Consider the following 27,583-nt stretch of genomic DNA (forward strand, 5'->3'; position numbering starts at 1 on the left):
GAGCTGGCCAGGTACAGGGGTGAGGGTGTGTCAGGCAGGGGTGAGGGCATGGAGGGGGATGCAGAGGCCTGCACCCTGGAATGTCCTTTCACTCCCTGAGGTTTTGTTCTCCTGATCCCTGAGTACATCCCAGAACACGGTGGGGCCCTAGCAGGGGAGAGGGAGGGAAGCCTGTGTTGTTCATCTGGGGAGCTTGTTAGGCAAATCAGATTAGGGGCCAGGCTTTCAGTGGTGGGTGTGAGCGTGGGAGTGATGAGTGTACAGGTGTGTGTGGGAAGAGCGATGGGGATGAGGTCAGCCTCAGCCACCATGAAGACCTTAACTGTGCATCCACCCATCCCAGCAGTATCCCTGAGAGTGCCTTCAGGGTGCAGGTCCTGTTTTACGCAGGTCTCAGTACCTGGGACCACAAGTACGCGCCACCACGATCGGCTGTTTTTGTATTTTTAGCAGAGATGGGGTTTCATCTTGTTGGCCAGGCTGGTTTCGAACTCCTGGCCTCAAGTGATCCACCTGCCTCGGCCCCACAAAGTACTGGGATTACAGGCGCGAGCCACCGCGCCCGGCCCTACTTCACTCCTAAAGCCCACCATACGTGCTTCCAAATGTTTGCTGAATCACAAAGTGAACGAGTGAATGGGAATACGTGACTTCGGGCAGCAGGCAATCCTATTCCTTGGACCTCAGTTTCACTTTTTGTAAAGCAAGCCTGTCTCTCGCACTCTGCCCTAAAAGCCTGAGTTCTGGGCTTGAGATGAACACGTCCTGTAGAGCAGACTGCAGGTGGAGGTAGAGCTGGGTCTTCTAGGAGGCCAGGATCCGGCCAGCTCTTGGGACCGGTCCTCCCGCGGAAACCTGTACGCCCAATCCCAGCACCGCCCCGCCCAGCCTCCATTTGTTCCCCTAGGTCCCGCCCTCTCCGCGCGGCTCGCTCCCCATTGGCCGGGGGGCGGGCCGTGGGCGCCCGACTCCGCTGGGGGCGAGGCGGCGGGCGGCGGGCGGCAGGCGGGGCCCTGTGCACCTGCATGGTGTGTGTTCCGGCCGCAGCCCCGCGACAGCTGCAGCTCCTTGATACGAGCCGGATTCTGAGCGTGGAACACGGGCTGAAGCGGCGGCAGCGGCACCGCCCCGGGGCTCCGTGGTTGAGGCTGCCTCGGCTCTGTCGGTTGCTCAGATGCGCTCCAGTAGGCCCAGGCGCCCCGGCGAGGAGCGAGCGCTCCGAGGCGGCAGCCTGAGGTGAGAACGGGCAACGAGGTCTCCGGACCGGGCGGGGGTCTCTGCCCCGGGCGTGGCGGCTCCCAGCTGGGTTCCGCAGGGTCCGAGGTCGGGATCCGGGGTCCTTGCGCCTGGGCTTTGTCTCGGCCTCGGGTGGCACCGGGGGCTTCGCGCCTGCTACGATATCGCGTGGGCCCGCGCGGGGGTCCCGGTCGCCCTGCCGGTAGGGGCCGGTCCCCTCTGCTCCCCGGCTCCCCGCGTCTGCCGCGGAAGGGGCTGCATGGACCCGGGCGCTGGCTTCTGAGCCGAGATGGCGTCACTGCACTCCGGCGTGGGCGACCCAGTGAAACTCCGTCTCGAAAAAAAAAACCTGGTCAAGTGTTTTACCCAGCCTAGGTACGTGTGGTAGAGCCGAATGAAAGCTTAGAAAAAGACGACTTGAGAACTAGCCCAGCAGAGGAATCAGGCGGGATGTGTTGTTACTAAGTGAAATTTGCACCTGTTTTCTCCCAGGCCTCGTTGAGTTGTGTACAACAGAGAGCTCAGGTGTTGGGGGCAGTTGACCGGTTGAAGAATGCATTGCTATTATGGGAGGAACATTGGGCTTTGAAAAAGCAGAACTGGATCCACGTTCTTGCCTGGTAACTGTAACTATCATCTAGTTTGTAAAGGGGAACGCAGTTCACTGAAAAATTCTTATGACAGTGGGGAAAGGATTGGGGTGTCTGCATTGGTTTGTGTAATATAGGTCATATGAAAGAGCATTTAGGCTGGAGGGAGGCTTTTCATCTCTATAACTTTACTTTCACAGGACAATTCCATCATGATTTGAAGATTTTTGAGTGAAAACTACATTGTTCTGCTATGTGTTTCGGGGCAAATTTATACATACAATTTGCTTAAATATTTCAGATGATACAAGAATATATGTGTGGGGTAAAAAGCTGAAATTTGCATTTCCCCTTCTCTAGAAGTAACCATTGTGAATAGTTAAGTCTGTTTTCCGGCTATTTTGTATACTATAAATACACTGTGAACATTTGAGTGTGTGTATACATGTATGTTACACACAGTTTTAGAGATGGAATATTGCTGTGTTGCCCATGCTAGTCTCAAACTCCTGGGCTCAAGTGACCCTCTCGCCTCAGCCTCCCAAAGTTTTGGAATAACAGGCGTGAGCCACCGCGCCTGGCCTGCATGAGTATATTTAGTAATTGCTAAGTTACTCTGTTCAGTACGTGTCTATTGAACTCCCCCATGTGCCAAGCATTATTCTGAATACCCTATACACACCAATTGACTTAACTTTTAGAGCAACTCTCTTATTGTGGCCCTTTTACAGTGAGGAAACTGAACCACAGCGAGCCTGGGGACGTCGTCTAACATCACACAGCCAGTGCTGTTGGAATTGAGGTTTGAACCCAGACAGCTGGCTTCAGATCTCTTAGCTGTTATCACAGATGGCACACCCAAACCTTAGGGCCCTCCCAAGCCTTGCCTGAGCTCTGCGAGAGCCGTGTATGTGAGGTTTCTTTCCTCTTTAGGAACAGAAGTCTTGGAATTGTCGCAGACCCTGGTAGGACCTCTTGAGGAGCAAAAACAGGGATTCTTCAAGCCTGCCCCAAGGGCCAGATCTCTGATTTAGCTACTTGGAAGGTAGATGTAGAAGAGAGTAATTTTACCAGAACAAAAAGTCAGGGTGGCTGGGCTGACTCGGCCAGACGCAGTGGCTCATGCCTGTAATCCCAGCACTTTGGGAGGCCGAGACAGGTGGATCACCTGAGGTCGGGAGTTCGAGAGCAGCCTGGCCAACAAGTTGAAACTATGTCTCTACTGAAAATATGAAAATTAGCTGGGCGTTTTGGCGGGTGCCTGTAATCCCAGGTACTTGGGAGGCTGAGGCAGGAGAATTGCTTGAACCCGGGATGCAGAGGTGGCAGTGAGCTAAGATTATGCCACTGCACTACAGCTTGGGTGACAGAGCGAGACTTTGTCTCAAAAAAACAGAAGGAAAGGGAAGGGGAATGCCTGGGCTGACTCATAGGGAAGAGGCCCTACAGCAGCCGTAGGACCTTGGCCACTTGGGTGGAAAAGAAGGAAGGAAGAGCTTCACCCATGGCGGTGACCTGGACTGCAGAAACCACACTAAACAGTTCACATCCTGGAACCTAGCCACCCCATTTGCTTCTCTTCTCCTTGGGTAGAGGGTTTGGGGCGCTTTCTACCCTGGAGGCTGAGCAGCGCAGCTTCTAACCAGGGTAGGCGTTTGTCTGTCCCTGGGAATACAGACAGCGTTCTCATAAGCAGCCCAAATCCTCCTGAACAGCTTTTTGTAGGGTGGGGCAGGGCGGGGCAGAGGGTCATTTTGACTCATAGGTGCCTTTTCCACTTTCACTGTTGATGACTGTGTTACAGATGAAAGTTTTGTTTTTGATACTGAAGAGGGCTTAAGAGAGTGAGCTATTATGGCACATCTAAGTCTACTAAAATAGAACCACAGGGTAGTGTAGGAAAATCTCTTCTAAATTATGGATCACATATGGTGAACGTTAGAAGCCATGTGTACCTAAGTTGAAAAATCAAACCATGTCTTGTATTTGGGTGACCCCGGTAAGTCTGGATGCCACTGCGCCTTGTGTGAACACAGGATGCTGAGGTGCAGGGATCAACAGGCTTTTTCTGGACATCTTGCGCTTCTCCCTTGGGGTAAAGTGGGGCGGCAGTAGCAGCGCACAGCTGTAGGGCCCCTAATATTTGTCAGCTGGTTTACATGTGGGATTCCATTTAATGCAATCTTGGAGGTAAAATTATGTTATTGAAGATGAAGATAGAGGCTTAGAGAAGTTAAGAAAATTGTTCAAGGTCACATCATTTGTTTTGTTTCGTTTTGTTTTTGAGACAGTTTTGCTCTTCTTGCCCAGGCTGGAGTGCAATGATGCGATCTCGGCTCACCACAACCTCTGCTTCCCAGGTTCAAGTGATTCTCCTGCCTCAGCCTCCCGAGTAGCTGGGATGACAGGTATGCGCCACCACGCCGGGCTGATTTTGTATTTTGAGTAGGGATGGGGTTTTTCCGTGTTGGTTACGCTGGCCTTGAACTCTCAACTTTGGGTGATCCACCCAACTCAGCCTCCCCAAGTGCTGGGATTACAGATGCGAGCCACTAGCCTGGCCAAGACCATGTAATTTCTTAAGTTGAAAGATGAAGTACTGGATGAACTCAGAAGTTTGACTTCAAGGCCCTTGATCTTTCCATAACACGTGGTTCCTTCCCTGGTTGGTCGGAGTGACTGAAGAACTCAAGGAAGCTGTGTTTTGTGGAAAGAGCACCTGAGGGGTGTATGGTCTTTCCAGGCTTGGAATCTGCCATGCTGGGCTTCTGAATTGTATAGCTTGACCATATAGAGAAGCCCCTCATTTAAGACTTATTCTTTGAGGAAAATGAAGGAAGGCCACCCACATGAGACAGGCAGTGGCGACTTTCTCAGAGCTGCTGTGGCAAGAGAGTCGGCACCGTCACTTGCGTGTGGCAGGGACTGACATGCAAGTGAGTGGCGGATGAGGAGTGGGGAAGCTTCAGGATGGAAAGAACGGCTCCCAGTGGAGGCTGTTGTGGGGGCTGGAGGCGGCTGTGCAGAAGTGGGGTGTCCTATGTGATTGGTTAGGGGCATATTTGGCTTTCTCTGAATGATCCTAACTGGAAACACTGGGCCAAAATTAGGGTGGCTGTCAGTTTTGAGTCAAGTCCTGGTCACCTGGGACAGAGTTGTGGTTTAGTCTCTGGGTTGTGGAGAGAGAGCCGTCTGGCTTCCTGTCTGATGTGCTAGCCTGGCTGGCCTCCTGGCTGTTGACTGTAGATAGGGGATTGGTTTCCTGGGTGGGCAGCTACAGGTTGTGATCTGAGTTCTGTCTTTCTACATATGATCAGGCAAGGTCTGTTTGTATATTCAGTCCCTCATTTTTCTTGTCAGTAAAAATATCAAGTGACAAATTGGATACATTGGGAAGATTTTAGATGTCTGTGTCCCTTGGAGGAAGTTTTCACATTCACATTGAATCAGAATGAATATAAACAATGGGGCCATTTATCTTGAAGATTTAAAAGAGGAAATCTTCAACAATACTACCTCGGCGCCATTGCCTCTCTGTCCATCGTTAGGGAATGTGTTTTTATGCACCGCCGGCTCATCGTCCACCAGTTTGTGGTTGATCCAGTTCTCTATACGTCTTACCTTGTGTGTATCTCATTGTTTGCTAGTGTTACCTTTCCCCTTCGTCAGTGTAGTTTATTTGTGTAGCCTCTGTTGGTAGGAAGTTATTTGTGGAATTTGTGAATGGAAGGGACCTTGGAGGCCTGCTAAGTCAACCAAGTGATTTTAGAGATAAATGGAAATACAGCGAAATTTTCCAGTTAAAATACAGAAAAATACAGGGAAATACAGGCAAAACCAGGAATAGAAAGCAGTGTTCTTTGTGCCACAATGTCATTGGAAGACAGCTCAATGTGGGCCTAAAATGCAGAGTAACTAACTTTCATTTATCTCTGCTTCTGACTCTTGCTATCAGACATTTTAAATTGACCTAAATGTGTTAGCAGAAATATGAAAAGTCCTGACTTGTTTACATATAAGGTACTTTGTCGCCTACTCATTTGGTTGTTTTTTTCAACAGGATTGAAAAGACATTGTTATAAACTGAATGTTTATGTCTCCCCCAGATTCTTGTACTGGAGCTCTAACTGCCTGTGTGATGGTATTAGGGGGTAGGACCTTTGGGAGGTGATTAGGGTTAGATGAGGTCATGAGCGTGGGCCCTGGTCTGACAGGATTGGTGCCCTTAGAAGAAGAGAAACCAGGCCGGGTGTGGTGGCTCACACCTGTAATCTCAGCACGTTGGGAGTCCGAGGTGGGCAGATCACGAGGTCAGGAGATTGAGACCATCCTGAAATCCTGTTTCTACTCAAAATACAAAAATTAGTTGGGTGTGGTGGCATGTGCCTGTAATCCCAGCTACTCGGGAGGCTGAGGCAGGAGAGTTGCTCGAACCAGGGAGTCGGAGGTTGCAGTGAGCTGAGATTGTGCCACTGCACTCCAGCCTGGTGACAGAGTGAGACAGTTTCTCAAAAATAAAAAGCGAAAGCAGAGAGCTCGCACTGTCCTGGTGTGAGGAAACAAGAAGAAAGATGGCTGTCTGCAAGCCAGGAAGAGGTCCCTGTCCTGGAACTGAGTTGGCCGACACTTTGATCTTGGACTTCCAGCCTCCCGAGCTGTGAGAAATAAACTAATGTTTAAACCACACAGCCTATGGTTTTTTGATGGTATTTGCCTACGGTATTATGGCCATCTGATTTGACTGATACAGAGATAGTTCCAGAATACTGTAGCCTGTATCTGAATTGGTGATGCCATGAAAATAAATGTGGTAGTTCATTCCTTTATATAAAGATAGCGCTGTGAGCCGAGGGCCTTTGCTCATGTCTTAGTTGAGTCTTGTTTTCTTATAATAGCTTCCTAATTTCTCTTTTCCCCTTCTAATTTATATTATATAGCTGGATTAAATCATATATGGTATGATTTTATACTTTATGTCTATACAAACTTGTAGTGATTTTATTTCATTTGATTTGATTTTTGAGACTTGCCCTTGCTCTGTTGCTCAGGCTGGAATGCAGGCGTGCCATGACAGCTCACTGTAACCCTAAATTCCTGGGCTCAGGTGATCCTCCCGCCTCAGCCTCCTGAGTAGCTGGGACTACAGGTGTGCTATCCTGCCTAGCTAATTTTTAAATTTTTTGTAAGGACAGAGTCTTGCCGTGTTGTCCAGAGTGGTTTCAAACTCCTGGCCTCAAGCAGTCCTCTCGCCTCAGCCTCTCAAAGCACTGGATTACAGGCATGAGCTGCCACACCTGGCCCAGTGATTTTTCATTGTTAAGATCAAGGACGGGTTCCGTGGCTTGGCATTCAAGGCTCATGATCAGGGCGTGATATGCAAGTTTGAGTTTCAGTGTTTCCATTCCCGCCATCAGCCTTGCACTCCAGCTTGTTGCCTAAGCCCTGTTCTGAAGCCCAGCCTGAGAGCTGCACTTAGAATTTATACCTTCTCATCTCTTCATCGTCTTTTCCTATGTTCTTATCTCCATCTGGGTCATGGTCTTCGCCTATGTTCTTATCTCCATCTGGGATATCGTCTTCGCCTATGTTCTTATCTCCATCTGGGCCATCGTCTTCGCCTATATTCTTATCTCCATCTGGGATATCGTCTTTGCCTATGTTCTTATCTCCATCTGGGACAACATCGCCACACTTCTGCCTCTTTAAATCTTCTCCATCCTTCAGGACTTGAAATACTCACTTCCTTTACACGATCCCCGCTCTGACATCAAAGCTAGAATTAATCTTGCTTCCTTTGAACTCTGATAGTGCCTGTTTTTCATCCTTTAATTATACAGCAGTTCTGTGTGTTAGATATTATTTTCCCAGTTTTTCATAGTTACTTTGAAAATATTTGCTGTAGTCATATATTTTGAATATGTAATATGAGTGACATTCAAAACGTACTGGAAGGTGAAAGGCAGTCCTACTCCCATCACTGCCCTGTGACCACTGTTGCCAGTTTTTGTTTGTTTGTTTTTCCAAGGCAGAGTCTTGCTCTATCACTAGGCTGGCGTGATCTCGGCTCACTTCAACCTCTGCTTCCCGGGTTCAAGCGATTCTCCTGCCTCAACCTCCTGTGTAGCTGGGACTACAGATGTGCTCCACCATGCCCAGATAATTTTTGTATTTTCAGTATAGACGAGGTTTCACCATGTTGGCCAGGATGGTTTGGATGTCTTGGCCTCGTGATCCACCTGCCTCAGCCTCTCAAAGTGCTGGGATTACACGCATGAGCCACCATGCCCAGCCTATGTGTCTTGTTTTTAAAAACACAGATGTTGGCATAAGATAAACACGTTTCTCCACCAGTTCCCCACTGGTAGGTATTTAGGTTGTTCCCAACCGTTTGGATTAATCAATGCTGAGTTGTACATAATTCTTGCATATTTGCGTGAATATGTTCATAGGATGCATTGCTAGAAATGGAATTGTGGGATCCAGGGTTCTGCACATTTTAAATATTGATGGGTGTTGCCGGATTTCCTTCCGTTAGGGCCATACCGTTATCTCACTGTCAATGTGTAAGGGCGCCTATTTCTATTTCCTTGCCAACAGTTTCTTCTCAGCTGTTTTCTTTGACATCACACACACACAAAAATAGCCCGCTTGTTCCAAAAACATGGACATTTTACATTTCTACTTACAGTGTGCGCACACTGACTGAAGCTCTGTGTTGCAGTGATGTGTGCTGCTAGGACTGTGGCTCTGTTTCGAATTTGCTAGCCAGGCTATGGCTTTCCAGTCAGGTATTTCTTGTTTTGTTCATGCTGTTGCTGTCCTTGGGCTGTGTGAATTTCCCTCCACTGCCCAGCCAGATTTCCTTTCCGGTGGACGGGCTTAGTGTCTCATCCGGCAGCCCTGTTTCCTAGTGACCTGGGCCGAGAGACCTGGGCCTGGGCCTAGTGACTCAGCCTCCTGAGTAGCCAGGATTACAGGCACCCACCATATGCCCAGCTAATATTTTGTATTTTTGTAGAGATGGGGTTTCACCATGTTGTTGGCCAGGCTGGTTTTCAATTCCTGACCTCAGGTGATCTGCCTGCCTCTACCTCTCAAAGTGCTGGGATTACAGGCACAAGCCACCTCACCCATCCGAGTTATGGGTCTTTTATGGGGCAAGAAAAAGGAAGTCTTCTGTGGGTTCTGCCCAAATAGGAGGGGTAAGTTCCCCACTAAAGGTGCTGCATCTGTGCATGCCTGGGGTTGGCCACAGTGACTCCATGTTGGTTATTACCCATGAGTGCCTAAGCAAAAACTTGGGAGACGGGGGTAGGGGAGTGCTAAAACAACAATGCTAATGTCATGTGTATGACATTCTAATAAGCTGGGTCAAGTTTAGGACATTTGGGTTGATTTATTGTGCCTGCATCTAAGTTGAAAAAATCCCTTCTGAACAACATCCTGGCATAAGGAAGTTCTTAACCACATTTCTTCCTGCTACTTACAGGGGCAGTGCTGGTGCGGTCCTGGGGGTGTTTTTTCTCTCCCAAAACCCTCCCTCTCTATCTGCCTCTGACTTCCTCCTCTCTCAGAGGTTTGTTTTCCTTTTAAATATCAGACAGTAAACAAAGAATGATGGGGCTCCAGTAGGAGAGAACACAATGTCTTCAGGTCTCTTCACAGCCTTGACCTCCAAAGATTAGATGTAGAGGGAGTAGATTAAAGGCAAACTTCTTGTTTTCCTATTTATCTTTGGACCTAATTGTCAGACTGAAACTGTGTGTTTTTCTCCCGTGGTGGGGGGCACTGTGTGAGTTTAAGCACCAATCACATGCATCCGCATCTTCCTGCACTTCTGTTCCCAGAAGGAAGGTGGTGAGTGTGAGTTGTCCAGATTCTTGACATTTTGAACAAAGAATTGAACAAAATGCAGAAAGTAACAAAGGAACAAAACACAGGAGGAAGCAGCAAAAGTAGAAATCTAATAAAGCGAGAAAGCACTCACCGGGTGGGTGTTGGCTTGAGCAAATGGCTCAAGGACCTGGTTACAAAGTTTTCTGGGTTTTAAGTACAGTTTTTGGGGTCCCTATTGGCTACCCCTTATCTGGATGAAGATTTGGTCTGTGGCTAATTAAAAACTGAGAGGAATTGACATTCTATGCAGATGAAGGGATGGCCTGTGCTTAGCCATGGCCACTCCAAGGCACTCTCCCTTTACATCTGAGGAGTGGTGGAATGGGGAGTGTTGTAGGGAGAGTAGCCTTTGATCCTTTGCCACTCCAGTGTGGGGGGATGGGTTCTTTCTCTTTTGGTTTAGCTGTTGGAAGTTGACCTTAACTGATCTTAGGTTCTCTACCCCCAAATCTTGGTGTGTGTGGGTAGTTTGACACTCGTCTGCTTGGGCAGATGCTCGTATGCTTCCACAGAATGGATATCGTGATGGTGGAAGGTTAGTTGATGCTATAAGTGAAAATTACCGAATCATGAGTTACTTTAAAGAAGGAGAGTTGAAGGATCTCCTTCTGCATGTTGGCTGGGGCTTGAGGTATATTCATTCAATGTCTTTGATTCTTATGGCTAAGGAACCTTGTAGTATTTCCATGTCTCAAACCTCAATCCCCAGTGCTGCCTCTGAAGGAGATCAAGATGACTGGGCATAATTCGTGATTGTAGGCATGTAACCAGGATCCCTAACCCACAAGTTGAAGAGACTGATGGTCTTTTCTTTTCTTTTCTTTTTGCAAATGAAGTTTTACAGGTGAATTATACCATCTACCAAAGGCAGATATCTTGCACTTGCCCTCACAGTTGTCTGTGCTGCTGGTCTGTGCTCTTCGCAGGAATGGAGACCAGTGCCATGGAATCAGAGAGAATAGATTACCTCGGATACCACAAGTGCTTTCCCAAGAATTTACAGAGTTGTTCAAAGTTATGATTCATCCAGATTCAGAGAGAAGACCTTCAGCAATGGCAGTCATAAAGCATTCACTGCTGCTGTCCACTTCTAGGAAGAGTAGAGAACCACTATGTATAGGATTGAATGTTGAAACGTTCAAAAATACACTTTTACAAAAATAACTCATGAGAGCATAGATGGTAAAAGCTGCAGCTGAGGAAGGAGCACTCTTCACTGACAAGAGGCCACTAGGTCCACCACGCAGAGGAACAGAACATCTTATTAGAAAGAAAACAAAGTGCTCTGTCAGCCTTCCAGTATACTAAACTACTCATTTCCCACCTACTCATCCCGCAAAAAACACTATGAGAAAAGCAAGCTAGGTCGAAATCACTGCTAGAATCGAATTTGCAATTACTCTTTCTATTGGTGTCAGTGGTTTTACTGATTAGGACTTTTATTTGTGAATTACAGTTGAAAACCGTATTTTGACCATAACTTTTTCAGGCTTTTCTATAGTCTTACCAGTCTGTCTTCTGTAAAATGTCAGTCACTGGTGGATATTAACGCAGCCTTTCCAAAATTAACCGCTGTGGTGGTGTGTTGCTCTCAGTATGCTGTCGCACTGTAATGAAGGTATCTTTTCCCTTGGTGACCTGAAGAAAGGACTCAAGGGAATGATGACAAACATATTCTCTCAATAAGGCAAATGCTAAAACCACTCATTCCTACTCAGCCTTCAATGTATCTGTGTATGAAATTTCTCTCTCTTTCTCTCTCTATACACACACAAACACACACTCATATATATATATATATTATATATATATATAAGTGAATTATACTTGTATATCCAACTGGGAGCAGTTTGTAGGCATTGCATGAGACATGGGATAATTCTAAAGCCTTATGAATTTGCTATTTCAGTTTTGTCTTTGCTGTAAACTTGTAGCATTAAACAATCACTGTTGTTAATAGGCTTCTTTTTGAAACAAATATGTAAAGTGTACAGCTGGTCCTGATGAAAAGCAGCTATTGGCCTTTTTTTTTTTTCTTTGAACTTTAAAGCTTTGGAATTTTGTATTAATCCAGTACAATAATTACTGAGTTTTCTAATTTTGTTCTGGTGATATACTTCCCTGACTTGTAGAAAAATACCTCTTCCCTCCTTCCCAGTTTTGTATTTGATCGTATTGTTAGTCTGTTGTTCAATGTTTTGCCTGGTTTCTCTCATGTGTATGTGTTTATAAACTCATCTTGGTGATCCTCTACACAGCTGTTTGTAATGCCAGAATTATTTCTGACATTCCAAGTTTCTTACAAAATAGATTTTTTTGTCTGTGATTAGCCATTTGACTACTAATACTGGCTAATGTATTTTGCAAAAAAAAAAAAAGAATTTGTCCATTTTTTTCTCACTGATTTTGACGTAAAATGTTTGCATTTGTCTTTGACTTGTGTTTTATTAATATTGACTGGCATATTAAAAGTCACCATGAGCTCAACTTAATTGTCTAGAAAAAAAATGAAAAAGGGTTTGTGGGTTGGACTACCAGGCAGAAGGCCTGGTGTGAGCACAGGTGTGGGGTTAGGGAACAAGCACAGACATGCTGAGGAGGAGAGAGAAAGTGATGACCAAAAACAGGAAAATCCAAAAACCCAGAAAGTCAAGCAGCCAAATGAAAGTCTTTTATCCTGCATCAGACATTTAACCTCATAAACACTGCAAGTGAACATTGTCTTTTAGAGATAGTGATAGTTCTTATTTTCTTGTAATCCTGTAAAGGAAATGGATTTTTTACATTAGACTGTCCCCAGGAAATTTTTTCACCAGCCTGTCCCCAGGAATTAATTACAATGAAAATTTATCCCAAATTAGAATATTATTTTTAGTAAGGCATCCTTCTGGATTAGGCTGCTAGGAAATTGAGTTAGTTACTGTCAGTCATTCATACCCTGCACAGACATTAATTTACCAGAGCCTTGGTGTGGAATGGGAGGAGCTCATTATGAGCAGGACTGGATGGTGGCCAGAGTGTGAAGGGGACAGAAAAACACAGAGAGGCTAAACCTGGGGACAGCTCCAAACCTAGAAGGCACTGTTATTATGCTCATTTTACAGAGGAGGAAACTGAAGCACAGCCAGGTCAAGACCACACTGCCCAGAGTCGAGGAGCCAGGATCTAAACCCAGTCAGCTTGCCTTGTCATCAGAGCTCACATATATAAGCTTGTTCTGTAGTTATGCAGGATTGCACTGTGGTTAAGCACACAGACTCTGGGTTCACATTCCAGCTGCTCTGCTATTTCCATCTGTGTGACCATGGGGAAGTTACTTGCCTGTGATCAGTGTCCTCTGTAAAGTCAAGATAGTAGTACCTGCCTCATGGAGTCCCTTAAGTGAGTTAATGGTATAACATGTTATGGTGGCATGCACACAGTCACCATCAGTAAATATAGCCTATTATGCCTGAACCCCAGATGGGCACATGTCCTTGAAAAGTCTAAAGTTCAGAACTCTGAAATCTAGCCTGTGAGATCCTGGAATCCTCCAGCAGCATTCTAACATCTCTTGGCTACAGAATTGTATGCTGCTTCCTAGGGCTGGAAGGTGTATTTGTATTAATATAGTGTAATAATACGGCCATGTGTCCACCTAGTTCATCCCTATAGTAGGCAAATAAGGTGATGTCAAAGCCTTGCCTGGGTCCAGCCCTGGTAACCTTCCCTTCTCTCTTTCCTGCATACTCTCTCACTCATATTCATACATACCCTACAGGACTGGTTAGCCTGCAGAAAAGAGAGGAGGGTGAGGAGAGAAGGTGAGTGGGTGGGTGGGTGCACTTGTCCACTCAATTGTGCTGCCTCTTGCTGTGCTGAACTTGTGGGTCCAGGGACTGTGTCTGGACCTGAAGGGGTCTTACTCTGCCTTTAATTTTAAGCCTCAATTTGCTTATCCTGGAGCTTTGTCCCCCACCTGTGAGCCTGTCTCGGTGTGTATCCTGGATGACATGCACCCCCTCGGCCAGGATTGAATAGACTAGGGCCTGATCAAGAAGCCATAGCAGATGAGAAGAGCTTCAAAATGCACTTTATCATGCTGGGGTTTTTTCTGCTGGCTGTCTGCGCCTTTCTTATGAGCTATGATTGGCTCCAGATCTATGGCACCTTCTGAAGCTGTCATGGTGACTGAGGGCATCATTTGAAGCATGTCACTGCTATCCCAAGGTAGGTTGTGCTGGGGCTGGGTGGAGTTATGAGGTCTGGAGACTATGCCTCTATTTCATGCATGGACTCTCCATCCGTCAATCATCACCTCATTCTTTGACTTCCTGTTTACTTCTTTCTGCTTCCCCTGAGGATCCACACATCCATCCGTCTTTCTATATCTATCTTTTCATCTACTCACAACATATTATCCATGTGTTTAAACCAAAAGTCAAGGAGTGCTATCCACCTTACAGTCACTCCTGCATTCAGAGTAGAGTTCTGCCCTTATCCTTAGGTTTTTGATGCCTTCTGTAGTTCCATTTTACAGCAGAAAAGGCTGAGGCTGAGAAAGTGAGGTTCTGTAGCTGAGTGGCAGTTTGGATTGGCGATCAGATGTGCAAATGTAGGCATCATTCTCTTTGAGTTCTCCACCTCAGGGTCCCAGAGCTGCTTAGTTTTCTGGGTGGGTAAGGTCTAATGTTGATGGGATGCATTGAATAGTGCTCTATGTTTTGGAGTCTTAATGGATTCCTAGCCCTAGGAATGATTTAATGATGGGAAAAGCATTGGTTTGAGAATCTTGTGCTCTAGTTCCAGCTCTGCCTTAAACTTTGTGTATTATCTTTTTCTTTCCAAGCCTCAGCTTTTTCATCTGCAAAATGGGACTCAAGCCCCTATTCTGCACAGCCTCAGGGTATAAAGATCAGAGAGGAGATGGGATATAGGAACATTTTGTGAACTCTAGAGTGTTGTGAGTGAAAGCCTGCCAAGGACTGACAACCCTGAGGAAAGGACATGCCAGCTCTCAAATCAAGTTTCTTCCTCTTTCATTTTTAACTTCAGACACAAAAATATTTTTTTCTTGAAGTACATGCTTAAGAAATTCCTGTTGGTCTCACTTCCATGGCACCTCATAAGATAAAACCCACTGGCTCAGAATTCCAGACAGCCACTGGCAACAGAGTAGCACCTGCTTGAGATGGGTGAGACTCCCTGACAGGAGAGGTGAGCCGCCATTTTTGCTCTTTGGATAATGCAGCCATTGCAGCCTGTGGGCTTTGAAGAGTCCTAATGATCCAAATGAGGAAGAAACCCCATAGCACAGCACAGCTGCTTTACCAACATGTGGCCAACTTCTTTAAATGGGACTCCAATTCATTCCACCCACTGGGTGACTCCTCCCAGCAGAGGCCTCCAGGCACCCCCACCCATATTCTATGTCAGAATTCTGATTTTTGTCTGGGATGGAGTGCCCAGGGAGAGGGGCCAGGCTGCCATCTTTGTCTTTTGGGTGACTCAGTCATTCCAGCCAGCAGGCTTTGGAGAGTCCAAGCTGACCAGGGTAGAGGTGGTGCCTCACCATTGGCATTGCTGTTTTGTTGAGGCATGGGTTGACTTTTTCTTTAAATGGGACCCCAATTCATTCCTCCTTACTGGGAGTGTCCTCCCAACCAGAGATTCCTATCACCCCTGTTTATGTTCTAAGTCCATCAGAGTTCTAATTTCTTTGAGAAGGAATGCCCAGGAGGGCATGGTGGGCTATCACTTTTGCTGTTTGTGCATCTCAGCCAATGAAGCCTGTGGGACTTGGAGTGCCCAAACCAATCAGGGGATGAAGGAATCCCCAACACAGTGTTTCAGAATTTTCTCCTTAGCTAAAACTGGGTTCTTGTCACATGACCAGGAAAGATTAGGCTCACCAACACACTGATGGATAAGCAGCAGAATTTATTGGGTGAAAAGGAAAAAGGAAAAACAACTCTCAGCAAACCAAGAGGGAATCTTGAACATCAGGCAACCACACAGGAACTAAAGATGCCAGGCTCCTCCCTTCTGCAAAAGGTGTAAACGTTCCGTGGCTCCACTCCACTCTTCCAGCGTGCAGGTGGGTAACTAGTCCATTGCAGGCATACTCATACAACGCCCTGGGCAGGTTCCCTCAACTGCCTCCTGCATCTATCATCTTCCACCCTAAAGAAGTACATCTAACTTCCGTTAGAATAAAGATAAGGATGAAGACCAATCTTAACTGCTTCCTGCTGACAGGGGGTACTGTTTTCAGAAAACAGCAGTCTGATCTCCCTCAGGGGCTTATCTAAGGGTTCCTGGCAAGAAAAGGTTATTGTTTGAGGCTCCAGTCTGTTTGCATGATGTTTTGGACTTTGATGGCCTGAAGCTGAAGAGACAAACCAGGTTATTAGAAAACATGTATTAAAACAAAGCAGTGGTGGGGGTAAGGACAGCTTAAAAATCCCAAAGCCTTTTACCAGTTTGCTCAGGGAGAGGGAGGCCAAAAGCCCAGCTGGCAAAACAACTTGCATGCTTTTGTCAGCATGTCAGTCTTCTGGCAAACCCTTTTGTGAGCGCAGTCCTAAGCCAACCAGTTTAAGGTTTTGAAAATTAACTTTTCCTAGTTTGGAGGATGCATCTGAAGTGAGTGTCCCATATTACAGAGACACAATTACCTGTCAGTGAAGAGGACAGAGGAGGAGAAAGGAAAAAAGGTATTTTTTTCTCAAGGGAGTCCCAGGGATTCAGAATGCAATCAAAATAGGTTCAGACTGAAGATGAATGGCTACTCATCTAGAAAGAGGGGAGCAGGCATCCCTGGTTCTCTTCTCTTCCTAGAAAATACTCAGAGTATGTGAGGGAGGAAAGGAAGAGCATCTTCATTACCTTTTCCATCCTTGTATCCCTAAGTCCTGGTGACTGCAACAGGGTGCTGCCCATGGGTGTCAATGTGGCTTTTACCCACATTAACAGTGAGGCCTAGGGGGTGGAATATCCACTCTTACCCCCATACACTCTATATGCTCTGCTCTCAGGAGTTTGGAGTTCCCTAAACCTCATTTATGCCATGGGTACAAGAGATTACCTTTATCTATGAAACTGGAAGTTTGTCTTAATCAGCAGGAATTAGTCGTGCTCACCTACACTGTGCCTTCTAATCTCCATTATCATCTGCCTCCTAATCCCACAGATCCAGTTTTCTTTCCCAGGGCGTTGACCCGAAAATTGGAATTGAGATTGGGACAAAAATGTGTCTCCGAGTGGTTGCATAGACTGTCATAAGCAAAATGCTAAGGTGAAACTGTGGAACAGAGTCCTCCTTTAACAAGGGAGAGAAAAGGATGTCTTATGACATACCCAGATAACTAGTGGCTATAGTTATGCTTGCTAAGATTTAGGTGGGCACCCTATTTATTCCTACCACCTGACAGGATTTGCATAATAATTGTCCAGAACTAGAATATCGATCCAGGTTTTTACATTACCCATCCCTTTTGTTCCTTCTGAGCTGTAGCCAGAGATTGATGGTTGGTTTATAGGAATAAGCAGGTTTAATCTAAAATGTAGGCAAAAACTTAAAGACAACCAATGAGTCTAGAATTCAATGATGATAAGTATTGAAACTGAATTTCTCTCTCTTGGGAGGCCAAGGCGGGCAGATCACGAGGTCAGGAGATCCAGACCATCCTGGCTAAAACTGTGAAGCCCCATCTATGCTAAAAATACAAAAAATTGGCTGGGTGTGGTGGTGGGCACCTGTAGTCCCAGCTACTTGGGAGGCTAGGGCAGGAGAATGGCGTGAACCTGGGAGGTGAAGTGTGCAGTGAGCCAAGATCATGCCACTGCTCTCCAGCCTGGGTGAAAGAGTGAGACTCTGTCTCAAAAAAAAAGAAAAGAATTTTTCTCTCATTTGTATTAAAAAACCATGGGCTGGGTGTGGTGGCTCACAACTGTAATCCCAGCACTTTGGGAGGCTGAGGCAGGTGAATCATGAGGTCAGGAGCTTGAGACCAGCCTGACCAACATAGTGAAACACCATCTCTATTTAAAAAAAAAAAAAAAAAAGAAAAACTAGCTGGGCATGGTGATGTGTGCCTGTAATCCCAACTACTTGGGAGGCTGAGTCAGGAGAATCACTTGAAACTGGCAGGTGGAGGTTGTAGTGAGCCGAGATCGTGCCACTGCCATCCAGCCTGGGTAACAGAATGAGACTCCATCTAAAACAAAAGGTAAACAAACAAAAACTATGATAGGACAGTGTTGTTTGCAAAATAGTCTTCAGTCATATACTTGGCCTGATTATTTGCATAAAATACAGCAAGAATAATTATTTCTATATAGGCCTTTTAGATTGGCTTTGATGGAACTCTGTACCACAAAGAATCTCAGACAGGACTTTCCAAAGCTAAGCCCAACCATGGGTTTATATTCTCAAATACCTGTGACTTGGGTAAACTCCTCTCTTCTTGAGGTCCCAAGAGCATGTGGTTCCTAGGCCTGTTGGAAAGTGACATTCTTTACTCACTGCAGGTTAGGAACCTTGTATGGGGACTGTGTAACAAAGTATAAGGCCCATTTTTCCAAGAGGCTTTTATCGTCTCTACAAGTCAAGCTTAACTCCTTAAAGGGAAATGTACCCTTCCAGTCAAAGCCTTGGTGAAACAACCAGTTTCTCCAGTTGTATCCTGTTGAAAAAGAAAAATGAATTCTTATTGCACTGATGCAAACAACTATATTGTCATAAGTTAAGAATACTCACAACTAGTTTTGAAGTTCTAGAGAAGCCAGGCAGAGAGAAAAAGATAAATGTGCCCAAATTTTCTTCATAGGAGTATACCTTACTCAATTATTAACGGTTATAAATAGTTCAAAATAAGTTTCCTTGACTCTGAAAAACAAAATAAGAATTAGCAATGGTCCAAGCATAAGTAAATAATAATAATAATTTCAGTTTTCTATTAGTTCAGTTCATTTAGCTAACTCTTGTTCTGCTTGATACTTGTGAACTTTATTTCAATGTCATGATCTCCAAAGTTATTTGGAAACCTGCATTTGAGAGCACCTGTAACAGTTCTGTAGCTTCTTATAAACCATCTCTTGAAAAGGATCTAAACAAGACAACGATCGTCTTTGAATAACAAAATGTCCAGGGTAGTTATAGTCAGAAACACAATTGACAAAGAAGTTTGATAATCTCTCTGGTTTACAATAACTTAACATAAAAACCTTAATTTTGATAGCATATACTCAAGACATTAGAATATTAGAAATCCTATACAATTTTGGAACATAGATTAGTATCATTTACCAAAATATAACCTAAAGAAAACTGAACACCATTTTGGCAATCCTACGTAACTAAATATGTCAAATAATCTGGTTTATCTCTTTTGGATACTCCAGTGGTGCTCTGTAGCATTCAAAAGTCAGGCATGAGGAAAGACAATTTTGAAACTGAAGCTTGATTTTGGGAAGAAATGTTAGAGGTTTAAAACACTTGATGTTATGAAATAATTCCAGATTACCATGTTATTTATTTTGTCACAATTGTTTTAAAAAATTTACAAAAGTAAAGCCCTTTTATAACACTTCACAAATTTTTCTAAAGAGCAGATTAGTGCCTTAAGAGTACCTTGTTGTGCTATTATTTAAATGCTTAATTTACCAAAAAAACATATAATACCCTTTGTAATTTAATGTTCATAGACAAAATTTCTTTGGCAAGATGAATTTTATAGAAACTTTTTATAACTCGTTTAAACTTTTAGCTTTGTCTTATCTAATTCAGAACAATCCTTTAACCCTAAACAAAAATGTGTATTTTGACGACTTCTGCTTTTTACCAATAATTGCTAAGTCTGTTTTTAGTTCTCAATGATTAAAGTCTTGTGAACTTCAATGTACCACAGCTTTTACCTTCCCTTCAAAAAATATCTGACCCAAGAACTCGTTTTTCTCTAGGTCAATTACAGCTTTATAAAAATAGACATTACATAGATATAGCACATATGTAACTACACAGATAGGCAAAAAAGAATCCAGTAGCTATAAGATGTTTTGTTTTCCAATCTCCTAATTAGATTATTGGCCTCTCATGCATGTATTAAGAGTGGAAAAACAAAATGGAGAAAATGGAGAAAACTGAGAATTCAGCAAAACAAGGTCCAATAAAAAAAAAAAAAATGCCTTTAAATATACCTATAACTTGGGCCAGGCACGGTGGCTCATGCCTGTAATCCCAGCACTTTGGGAGGCTGAGGCAGGTGGAACACAAGGTCAAGAGATTGAGATCATCCTGGCCAACATGGTGAAACCCTATCTCTACTAAAAATACAAAAATTAGCTGGGTGTGGTGGTGTGCATCTGTAGTACCAGCTACTCGGGAGGCTGAGGCTGGAGAATCACTTGGACCCAGGAAGCAGAAGTTGCAGTGAGCCGAGATCACACCCCTGCACTCCAGCTTGGCTACAGAGTGAGATCAGTCTCAAAAAAAATAAACAAAATATGTGTGTGTGTGTGTGTGTGTGTATATGTGTGTGTGTGTGCATATATATATACATATATAAGTGTGTGTGTATATATATATATGAAATTTGGATATGCACTTTTAATTAAGCTGAATGTCCTTTAAGAAAATTCTTTTAAATTCCCCATTACCTGCTTTAGCTGTGCCAAGCAGCCAATATTTCTGGCTTTCAGACTTTCCTAAAAGTAACTGTACAGGTGAAACCAACAAGCACCAATTAAGGTTATGATTTAACTGTGAGTTTCAAAGGGGTTAGCAGTTCTCACAAAATCTATTTTATTATTATTTTTCTGAGATAGAGTCTTGCTCTGTTGCCCAGGCTAGAGTGCAGCAATCTTGGCTCACTGTAACCTCTGCCTCCTGAGTTCAAGCAATTCTCCTGTCTCAGCCTCTGAGTAACTGGGATTACAGGTGCCCACCACCACGCCTAGCTAATTTTTGTATTTTTAGTAGAGATGGGGTTTCACCATCTTGGCCAGGCTGGTTTCGAACTCCTGACCTCGTGATCCAGCTACCTCTGCCTCCCAAAGTGCTGGAATTACAGACGTGAACCATCGTGCCTGGCCACAAAATCTAAAACCTTTAAAGGCAACCCAGAAAAAGGAAGGTTTAAGATAAAACTCAAGAGTTGTTCATGAAGAGAAGATAATCACCAAATGGCAAAAGTCACACAGATACCAACTCACAAGTACTCATTCCTTTACCCAGGACTGAACCCAGGCTGCAGAGGCTAAAGCAAAATATTGCCATGTGGTTACAGGTCATGCTCCCAAGGACATAAAATAAAATGGAGGCCTGCAGCAAAGATTCCTACTGACCAAACAGGAAGACATGCAAAGGGCACCAGATTGTATACAGCTTAAGACCAACTTCACAATTTTTTTTTTAATAATTAAAACTTTACAGAGAATATACACAGTGATACTTGGTGTACTGGCCTAGTAACATGTTCTTTAAAAGGGGGGGAAACCCTCTCACTTAAAAGTTAACTGCTAATGGCGTGGAGAAAATGAATAAAAAAGGTTAAGGGTAGGACAGGGAAGCTTCTTATGCAAATGGATTATTTTCTCCAGGGCTCGAACAGAGCTGGAGTCCTTGGTCAGAGGAGGGGGAGAAACTGCGGATAAGTGGCAAAGAACTCACTGCCCAAGCCATGCACTCTGGCTCCAACCCAGAGGGTGCAGGGGAGTGACCATTCACTGGTCCATCTCATGTGCACCTGCGACTGTTGGGGTGGGTTGGTGTGCTGTTTCCTCTATTCTCAGAAGTACAAGGATGAAAAGGCTTAGAAGCAAAAGGGGAAAAGATTCTGGGTTTGCATCTTGCCCTTCCTCAAGGCCCATGTCTGGGCACCACCATATTTTAGAATTTTCTCCTTAGCTCAGCTAAAACTGAGTTCTTATCATACTAAGGAAAGATTAGGCTCCCAGTCACCCTAAAGGTGAGGAGCAGAATTTATTGGGTAAAAAGGAAAAGAAAACAAACAAACAGTCAAACAAACAAACAAAAAAAACCAACCTCTCAGCAAAGAGCAAAGTGAGAGGGATGCACAAAGCGTGAACTTTCCATTGGCTCCATCCCATTCTCCCAGTGCACTGGTGGGTCTCCAGTTTATTGTGGGCTTGTGCAGACAAGACCTGGGCAGGTTCCCTCATCTGCCTCCTGCATCTATCAACAGCACAGATGCTCTACCAAAACACAGCCAGACTTTTTCTTCCAAACCATGGCCTCCAGCCACCTCCTACAGATGCATTCAGGCAGGGAACAGGTCAGTATCCTCCTAGGATGGAGATCCCAGAGGAAGGGGCAGGCTGCTATCTTTGCTGGTTTTCAGCCTTCCCTGATGATACTTCCAGGTACTGGAAAATCCAAGGTGACTAGGGCCTGGAGTGGAGCCCCAGCAAACCACAGTCACCCTACAAAATAGTGGCCAGATTGTAAAAAAAACAAAAAAAACAAAAAAACAAAACAAAACAAAACAAAAAAACCCACAACAACCCCATCCAAAGGTCAGCAAAAGATTGAAGGTAGATAGGTCCTGGATTGAATTCCCCAAAGTTGGGCTTTTTGTCCACACAGCCAGCCAGAATTCTGTCTCATGAGAGCTTGTGATTTTCACTGAACCTGGCCAAGAATTTTTCTTATGTATGTACCCCTTGGCTCCTTTCTAGAGAATTTCTCTTCTTGGCCAGGATCCCAGTTCAGAATGCTAATAAATGATTTCTGTCCCAACTTCATATAACAATTGATCAATCTGCCCAGGCTACTTTAAACAAGCAACCATGACTAGAAAACATTTTTATTTTTATTATTTGGACCTGGATTATAGTAACAAAGTAAAATATTGTTAAAGATCTGATGATATGGTCTGGCTCTGTCCCCACCCAAATCTCATTTTCAATTTTAATTCAAATTGTAATCCCCACATTTTCAGGGAGAGGTATCATAGGTGATTAGATCATGTGGGTAATTCCCTTATGCTGTTCTCATGATAGTGAGTTCCCACGAGATCTGATGGTTTTGTAAGAAGCTTTTCTTTCCTTTGCACAACACTTCTCTCCTGCCACCATGTAAAGTAGGATGTGTGTGGTTCCCTTTCCACCATGACTGTAAGATTCCTGAGGTCTTAGCAGCTATGCAAAACGCTAAGTCAATGCAACCTCTTTTCTTCCAAATTAGTCTCAAGTATTTCTTCACAGCAGCATGAAAATAAACTTATCAGTAAGTTGGTACTGACGCAGTGGGGCACTGCTATAAGGATACCCAAAAATGTGGAAGTGACTTTGGAACTGAGTAACAGGCAGAGGCTGGAATTTTGGAGGACTTATAAGAAGGAAAGATGTAGCAAAGTTTGGACTTCCTGGAGACTTGTTGAATCGCTTTGACCAAAAAGCTGGTAGTGATGGACAATGAAGTCCAGGCTGAGATGGTCTCAGGTGGAGGTGAGGAACTTGTTGGGAACTGGAATAAAGGTGACCCATGCTATGCTTTAGCAAAGAGACTGGTGGCATTTTGCTCCTGTCCTAGAGATCTGTGGAAGGTTGAACTTGAGAGATAATTTATGGTATATGGCAAAAGAAATTAAGCAGCAAAACATCCAAAAGTTGACAGAGCATAAAAGTTTAGACAATTCACAGCTTAATGATGTGGTAGAAAAGACCCATTTTCTCAGAAGAAAGTGAAGCTGGCTGTAGAAGTGAGGAGCAAATGTTCATCACCAAGACAATGGGGAAAATGCCTTCAGGGCATGTTAGAGACCTTTGTGGCATCCCCTCCTATCACAGGCCTGGAGGCCTAGAAGACAAAAAAAATTTCATTGGCTGGGCCCAGGAAACCTTGCTGTGTGGTCTCAGGACTTGGTTCCCTGGATTCCAGTCACTCCAGCCAAGGCTAAAAGGGGCCAAGGTACAGCTTGAGCCATTATTTCAAAGATGTAAGCTCCAAGCCTTGGCATCTTCCTCATGGTGTTGGTCCTGTAGGCACACAGAATTGAAGTTTAGAACCCTCAGTTTAGATTTCAGAGAATGTGTGGAAATGCCTGGATGTCCAGGCAGAAGTTTGCTGCAGGGGCTAAACCCTCATGGAGAATCTCTGCTAGGGCAGTGCAGAAAAAAATGTCGAGTTGAGGCCTACACACAGAGTCCCCACTGGGGCATTGCCTACTGAAGCTGTTTGAGCAGAGGGCAAAGTCCTCCAGACCCAAGAATGGTAGATCCACCCTCAGCTTGCATTGTGGGCCTGAAAGTCACAGACACCCAACACCAGACTGTGAAGCAGCAGGGAGGGAGACTACCCTGCAAAGCCACAGAGGTGAAGCTGCCCAAGGCTGTGAAAGCTCACCTCTTGCATCAGTGTGAATTAAATGTGAGACATGGAGTCAAACAAGATCACTTTAAGGTTTAATGACTGCCCTACTGAATTTTGGACTTGGGTGGGGCCTGCGGCCCCTTTATTTTGGCCAATTTCTCCATTTGAAATGGGTATATTTACCCAATGCCTGTACCCCCATTATATCTTGGAAGTAGCTAACTTGCTTTTGATTTCACAGGCTCATAGGAAGGGACTTGCCTTGTCTCAGATGAGACTATGGACTTAGACTTTTTGGGTTAATGCTGAAATAAGACTTTGGGGATATGTTGGGAAGGCATAATTGGGTTTTGGAATGTGAGAAATATGTGATTTGGGAGTGACCAAAGGTGGAATAATAAGGTCTGGCTTTGTGTATCTACCCAAATTTGATCTTGAATTGTAATCTGAACTGTAATCCCTACATTTGGGGAGGGAACTCACGGGTGCTTATTAGATTGTGGGCGTGGTTCCCCTACGCTGTTCTGGCATGATCTTGGCTCACTGCAACCTCCGCCTCCCGGATCCAAGGGATTTTCCTGCCTCAGCCTCCTGAGTAGCTGGGATTACAGCGCCAGCCACCATACCTGGCTAATTTTTGTATTTTTAGTTGAGATGGGGTTTCACCATGTTGGCCAAGCTGGTCTCAAACTCCTGACCTTGTGACCCGCCCAACTCAGCCTCTGAAAAATGTTGGGATTACAGGCGTGAGACACCACACCCAGCCATCTCTTTCCTTTATAAGTTACCCATTCTCAGGTATTTCTTCGTAGCAGTGTAAATACAAATGAATATATCTGGGTTTAGTTTCAGCTGACAAAACAAAGTGAGGTAACTTAGGGAAAGAATAAAATACCATAAAAATAGAAAATGTTCAGGGGTTATTTGCAGTCTGATATCTCTGTTTCAGGAGGACCTGTTGGTTTGGGCCTTGCACAACAAAATGGTGATTACACAGCCCAGATGCTTTCTTAGTTCTAATTTCTAGCACTTTTAAAATTGCATTTTCCTCTTTTTTGCTTCCTTTATCCTCTCTTTTTTTTACATTATTTCCTTTGTTTTTTATGTCTCTTTCTTTTGTTCTCTTTCCATTTTATGTGGACATGAAAATATAGGCAAGGATAAAATATACATGGTGTCTTGTTCTGATTAAATGACACAATGCCAAAAAATTATAAAATAAAAACACAATTCAATAAAGCAAATTAACCTACAAATCTACCACGGAGAATTTATCTTCCCTAACTTCCAACATTCTGGGTCTTTGGGTGTGAGATTGGGCCAAAAGTAGACAAATGTCTTCAACTTGTGAAAGGAATTTTTATTGTCCTACCAACTTGACAATGATATATCTAAGAAGATAAACCAGTTGAAGGTAGGCTAACCAGTGGATACGAGTTGTGCAGGAGACCAGAAAAAGGCCAAGGAAACACTTTGAACTCTTTCTCTTGCATCTCGGCACTATCTCTGATGCCAATCCACACACTCACAAACACACCACAGACACAAATGCATGTTTCTCCGTCAGGAGATGTAATATTGTTATGCTGTCAATACTTCTGAGTATTGCACAAATTCAATGTCATCCTTATTAAAATTCCAATGTTACTTATTTGGCAGAGATATTTTATATAATTCTAAAATTCATGTGTAGTCTCAAGGGAACATGAATAGCCAACAGCTTTAGAAAAGAACAAAGAAGTACCACATCTCATGATGTCAAAACAGATTCCAAAGCTACAAAAATAAAACCAATGTGGTAATGGCATAAAGAAACAAACAAACAAACACATGACAGAACAAAGAACCCAGAAACAAGCCTGTGCAAATATTATCAAATAATCTTCTACTAGGTTACTATGACCAAATAGTGAAGAAAAGGTCAGACTCGCCAACCAATGGTGTGAGAAAACTCAACGTCTAAATGAATGAAAAAAAAAAAAAAAAAAGAAAGATAATGAACTTGGACCTTTCTCTTCAATGCAAACAAAACATTTTACATACACTAAACATAAAGCTTAAAAAGACATAACTCTTGAACACTTAGAAGAAAATATAGGGAAAAGCTTAGTAACATTGGTTTTGGATGGCTTTTGGAGTATCACATTAAAAGCAGAAGCAATAAGATAATTAGAAAAGGTACTATATCAAACTTTCAAAACCTTCTGCACATCCACACATCAAGGGAAACACTAAGTGGAGTACAAATGCCATTCACCATTTGACTTCTGAAACATAACCACCACCAAGGGTGAATAACTTTTTTTAAATGGACCAGTGTCTTCAAAGACATTTCCTAAAAGAAGTTATGCAAATGACCAAGAGGAATTTGAAAAGACAATCAAAATCACTTATGAGAAGAATGCAAAGTAAAATCTTGAAGTCTCATCCATTAGCATGGCCACTATTCAACAAATAAAAAGTAATCAATGTTGTCAAGTATGTAGGATTTGGAACCTCTATGCACTGCTGGTGGAAAAGAATAATGCAGCCCTCAATAAAAGTAGGATGCAGGTTTTCCAAAATATTAAAAACGAACTGTGGCTCATGCCTGTAATTTCAACACTTTAGGAGGCTGAAGTGGCAGAATTACTTAGGCTCAGAATTTTGAGTTCAGCCTGGGCAACACAGTGAGACCCTATCTCTCGAAAAAATACAAAAATTAGCCAGGTATGCTGGCATGTGCCTGTAGTCCCAGCTACTTGGGTGACTGAGGTGGAAGGATCATTTGAGCCTGGGATGTCAAGGCTGCAGTGAGCCATTATTGCACCACTGCACTCTAGCCTGGGTTACAAAGTGAAATCCAATCTCAAAAAAAAAAAAAAAAAAAAAAAAGAAAGAAAGAAAAAGAAGAGAAAGAAAAGAGAAATTATACCATCCAGGTATACTTCTGGGAATCTATGTATTCAAAGCAGGACCTGGAATAGATATTTGCATACACATTTTTAAGAGCATTTTCCAACCCTCCCCCCACAAGAAGGTGATAGCTACTTAAGTTTCTTGATAAATGATAACATATGGCATAAGTAGGCAATGGAATATGGCTGTATCTTCAAACAGCAAATTATGCACATGCTACAACAAGCATAAAACTTTAAGACATCATATTCAGTGAAATATACCACAAACATAGTGACAAAGAGTGTACAATCCCATTTATATGAGCTATCTTAAGAAGAATGATGTTTAGAAGACATTCAGAATTATAAAGTACTCCTGTACAGATGGAATAAAAAGATGTGAATGCTTGGAGCAAAGTCATCTGCTACCTGGAGAACAGAACTTCCAGGCACCAGAGGACTGCAAGCACAGATGACAACAGTGACAGCAGCAAGGGCCCTGATCAGAGTAGTGGTGGTCTGAGTACATTTGGCATGCACCAGTGTGCCAGAGTCTGGGGCCCACACTGGGGACTGGAGTTGCCCTCCATAATTCCAGAACCAGGTCCTGGTGTTTCACTTCATGTTCCACCAATGCCCCTGTGGACAGTAAATGACTTATCTCAATT

General features: G+C 44.0%; 2 protein-coding genes across 14 annotated transcripts in view; one reads left to right on the plus strand and one right to left on the minus strand.

Moving 5' to 3' along the window:
• The first annotated feature begins 826 nt into the window (after nt 1–826).
• LOC140711172 (tubulin beta-8 chain-like) overlaps nt 827–27,583 on the plus strand; it is a 79,278-nt gene continuing 52,521 nt past the window's right edge. For 2 of the 12 annotated variants that reach the window (XM_073014074.1, XM_073014084.1), the window contains exon 1: nt 1,244–4,234. The gene's annotated coding sequence lies outside the window, so the exon portion shown is untranslated. The other 10 variants (XM_073014073.1, XM_073014078.1, XM_073014081.1 and 7 more) reach the window with 10 other exon arrangements.
• LOC119622946 (uncharacterized) overlaps nt 15,622–27,583 on the minus strand; it is a 48,717-nt gene continuing 36,755 nt past the window's right edge. The window contains exon 5 of one of the 2 annotated variants that reach the window (XM_073014071.1): nt 15,622–18,591. In XM_073014071.1, coding sequence (XP_072870172.1) covers nt 18,571–18,591 — 21 coding nt within the window. In that variant the 3' untranslated portion in view covers nt 15,622–18,570. Of the gene's footprint in view, nt 27,555–27,583 lie in introns of both variants that reach the window. The other variant, XM_073014070.1, reaches the window with a different exon arrangement.

This window comes from Chlorocebus sabaeus, unplaced genomic scaffold (assembly GCF_047675955.1).
Source record: "Chlorocebus sabaeus isolate Y175 unplaced genomic scaffold, mChlSab1.0.hap1 unalloc_scaffold_251, whole genome shotgun sequence".
Taxonomy (NCBI): Eukaryota; Metazoa; Chordata; class Mammalia; order Primates; family Cercopithecidae; genus Chlorocebus; species Chlorocebus sabaeus.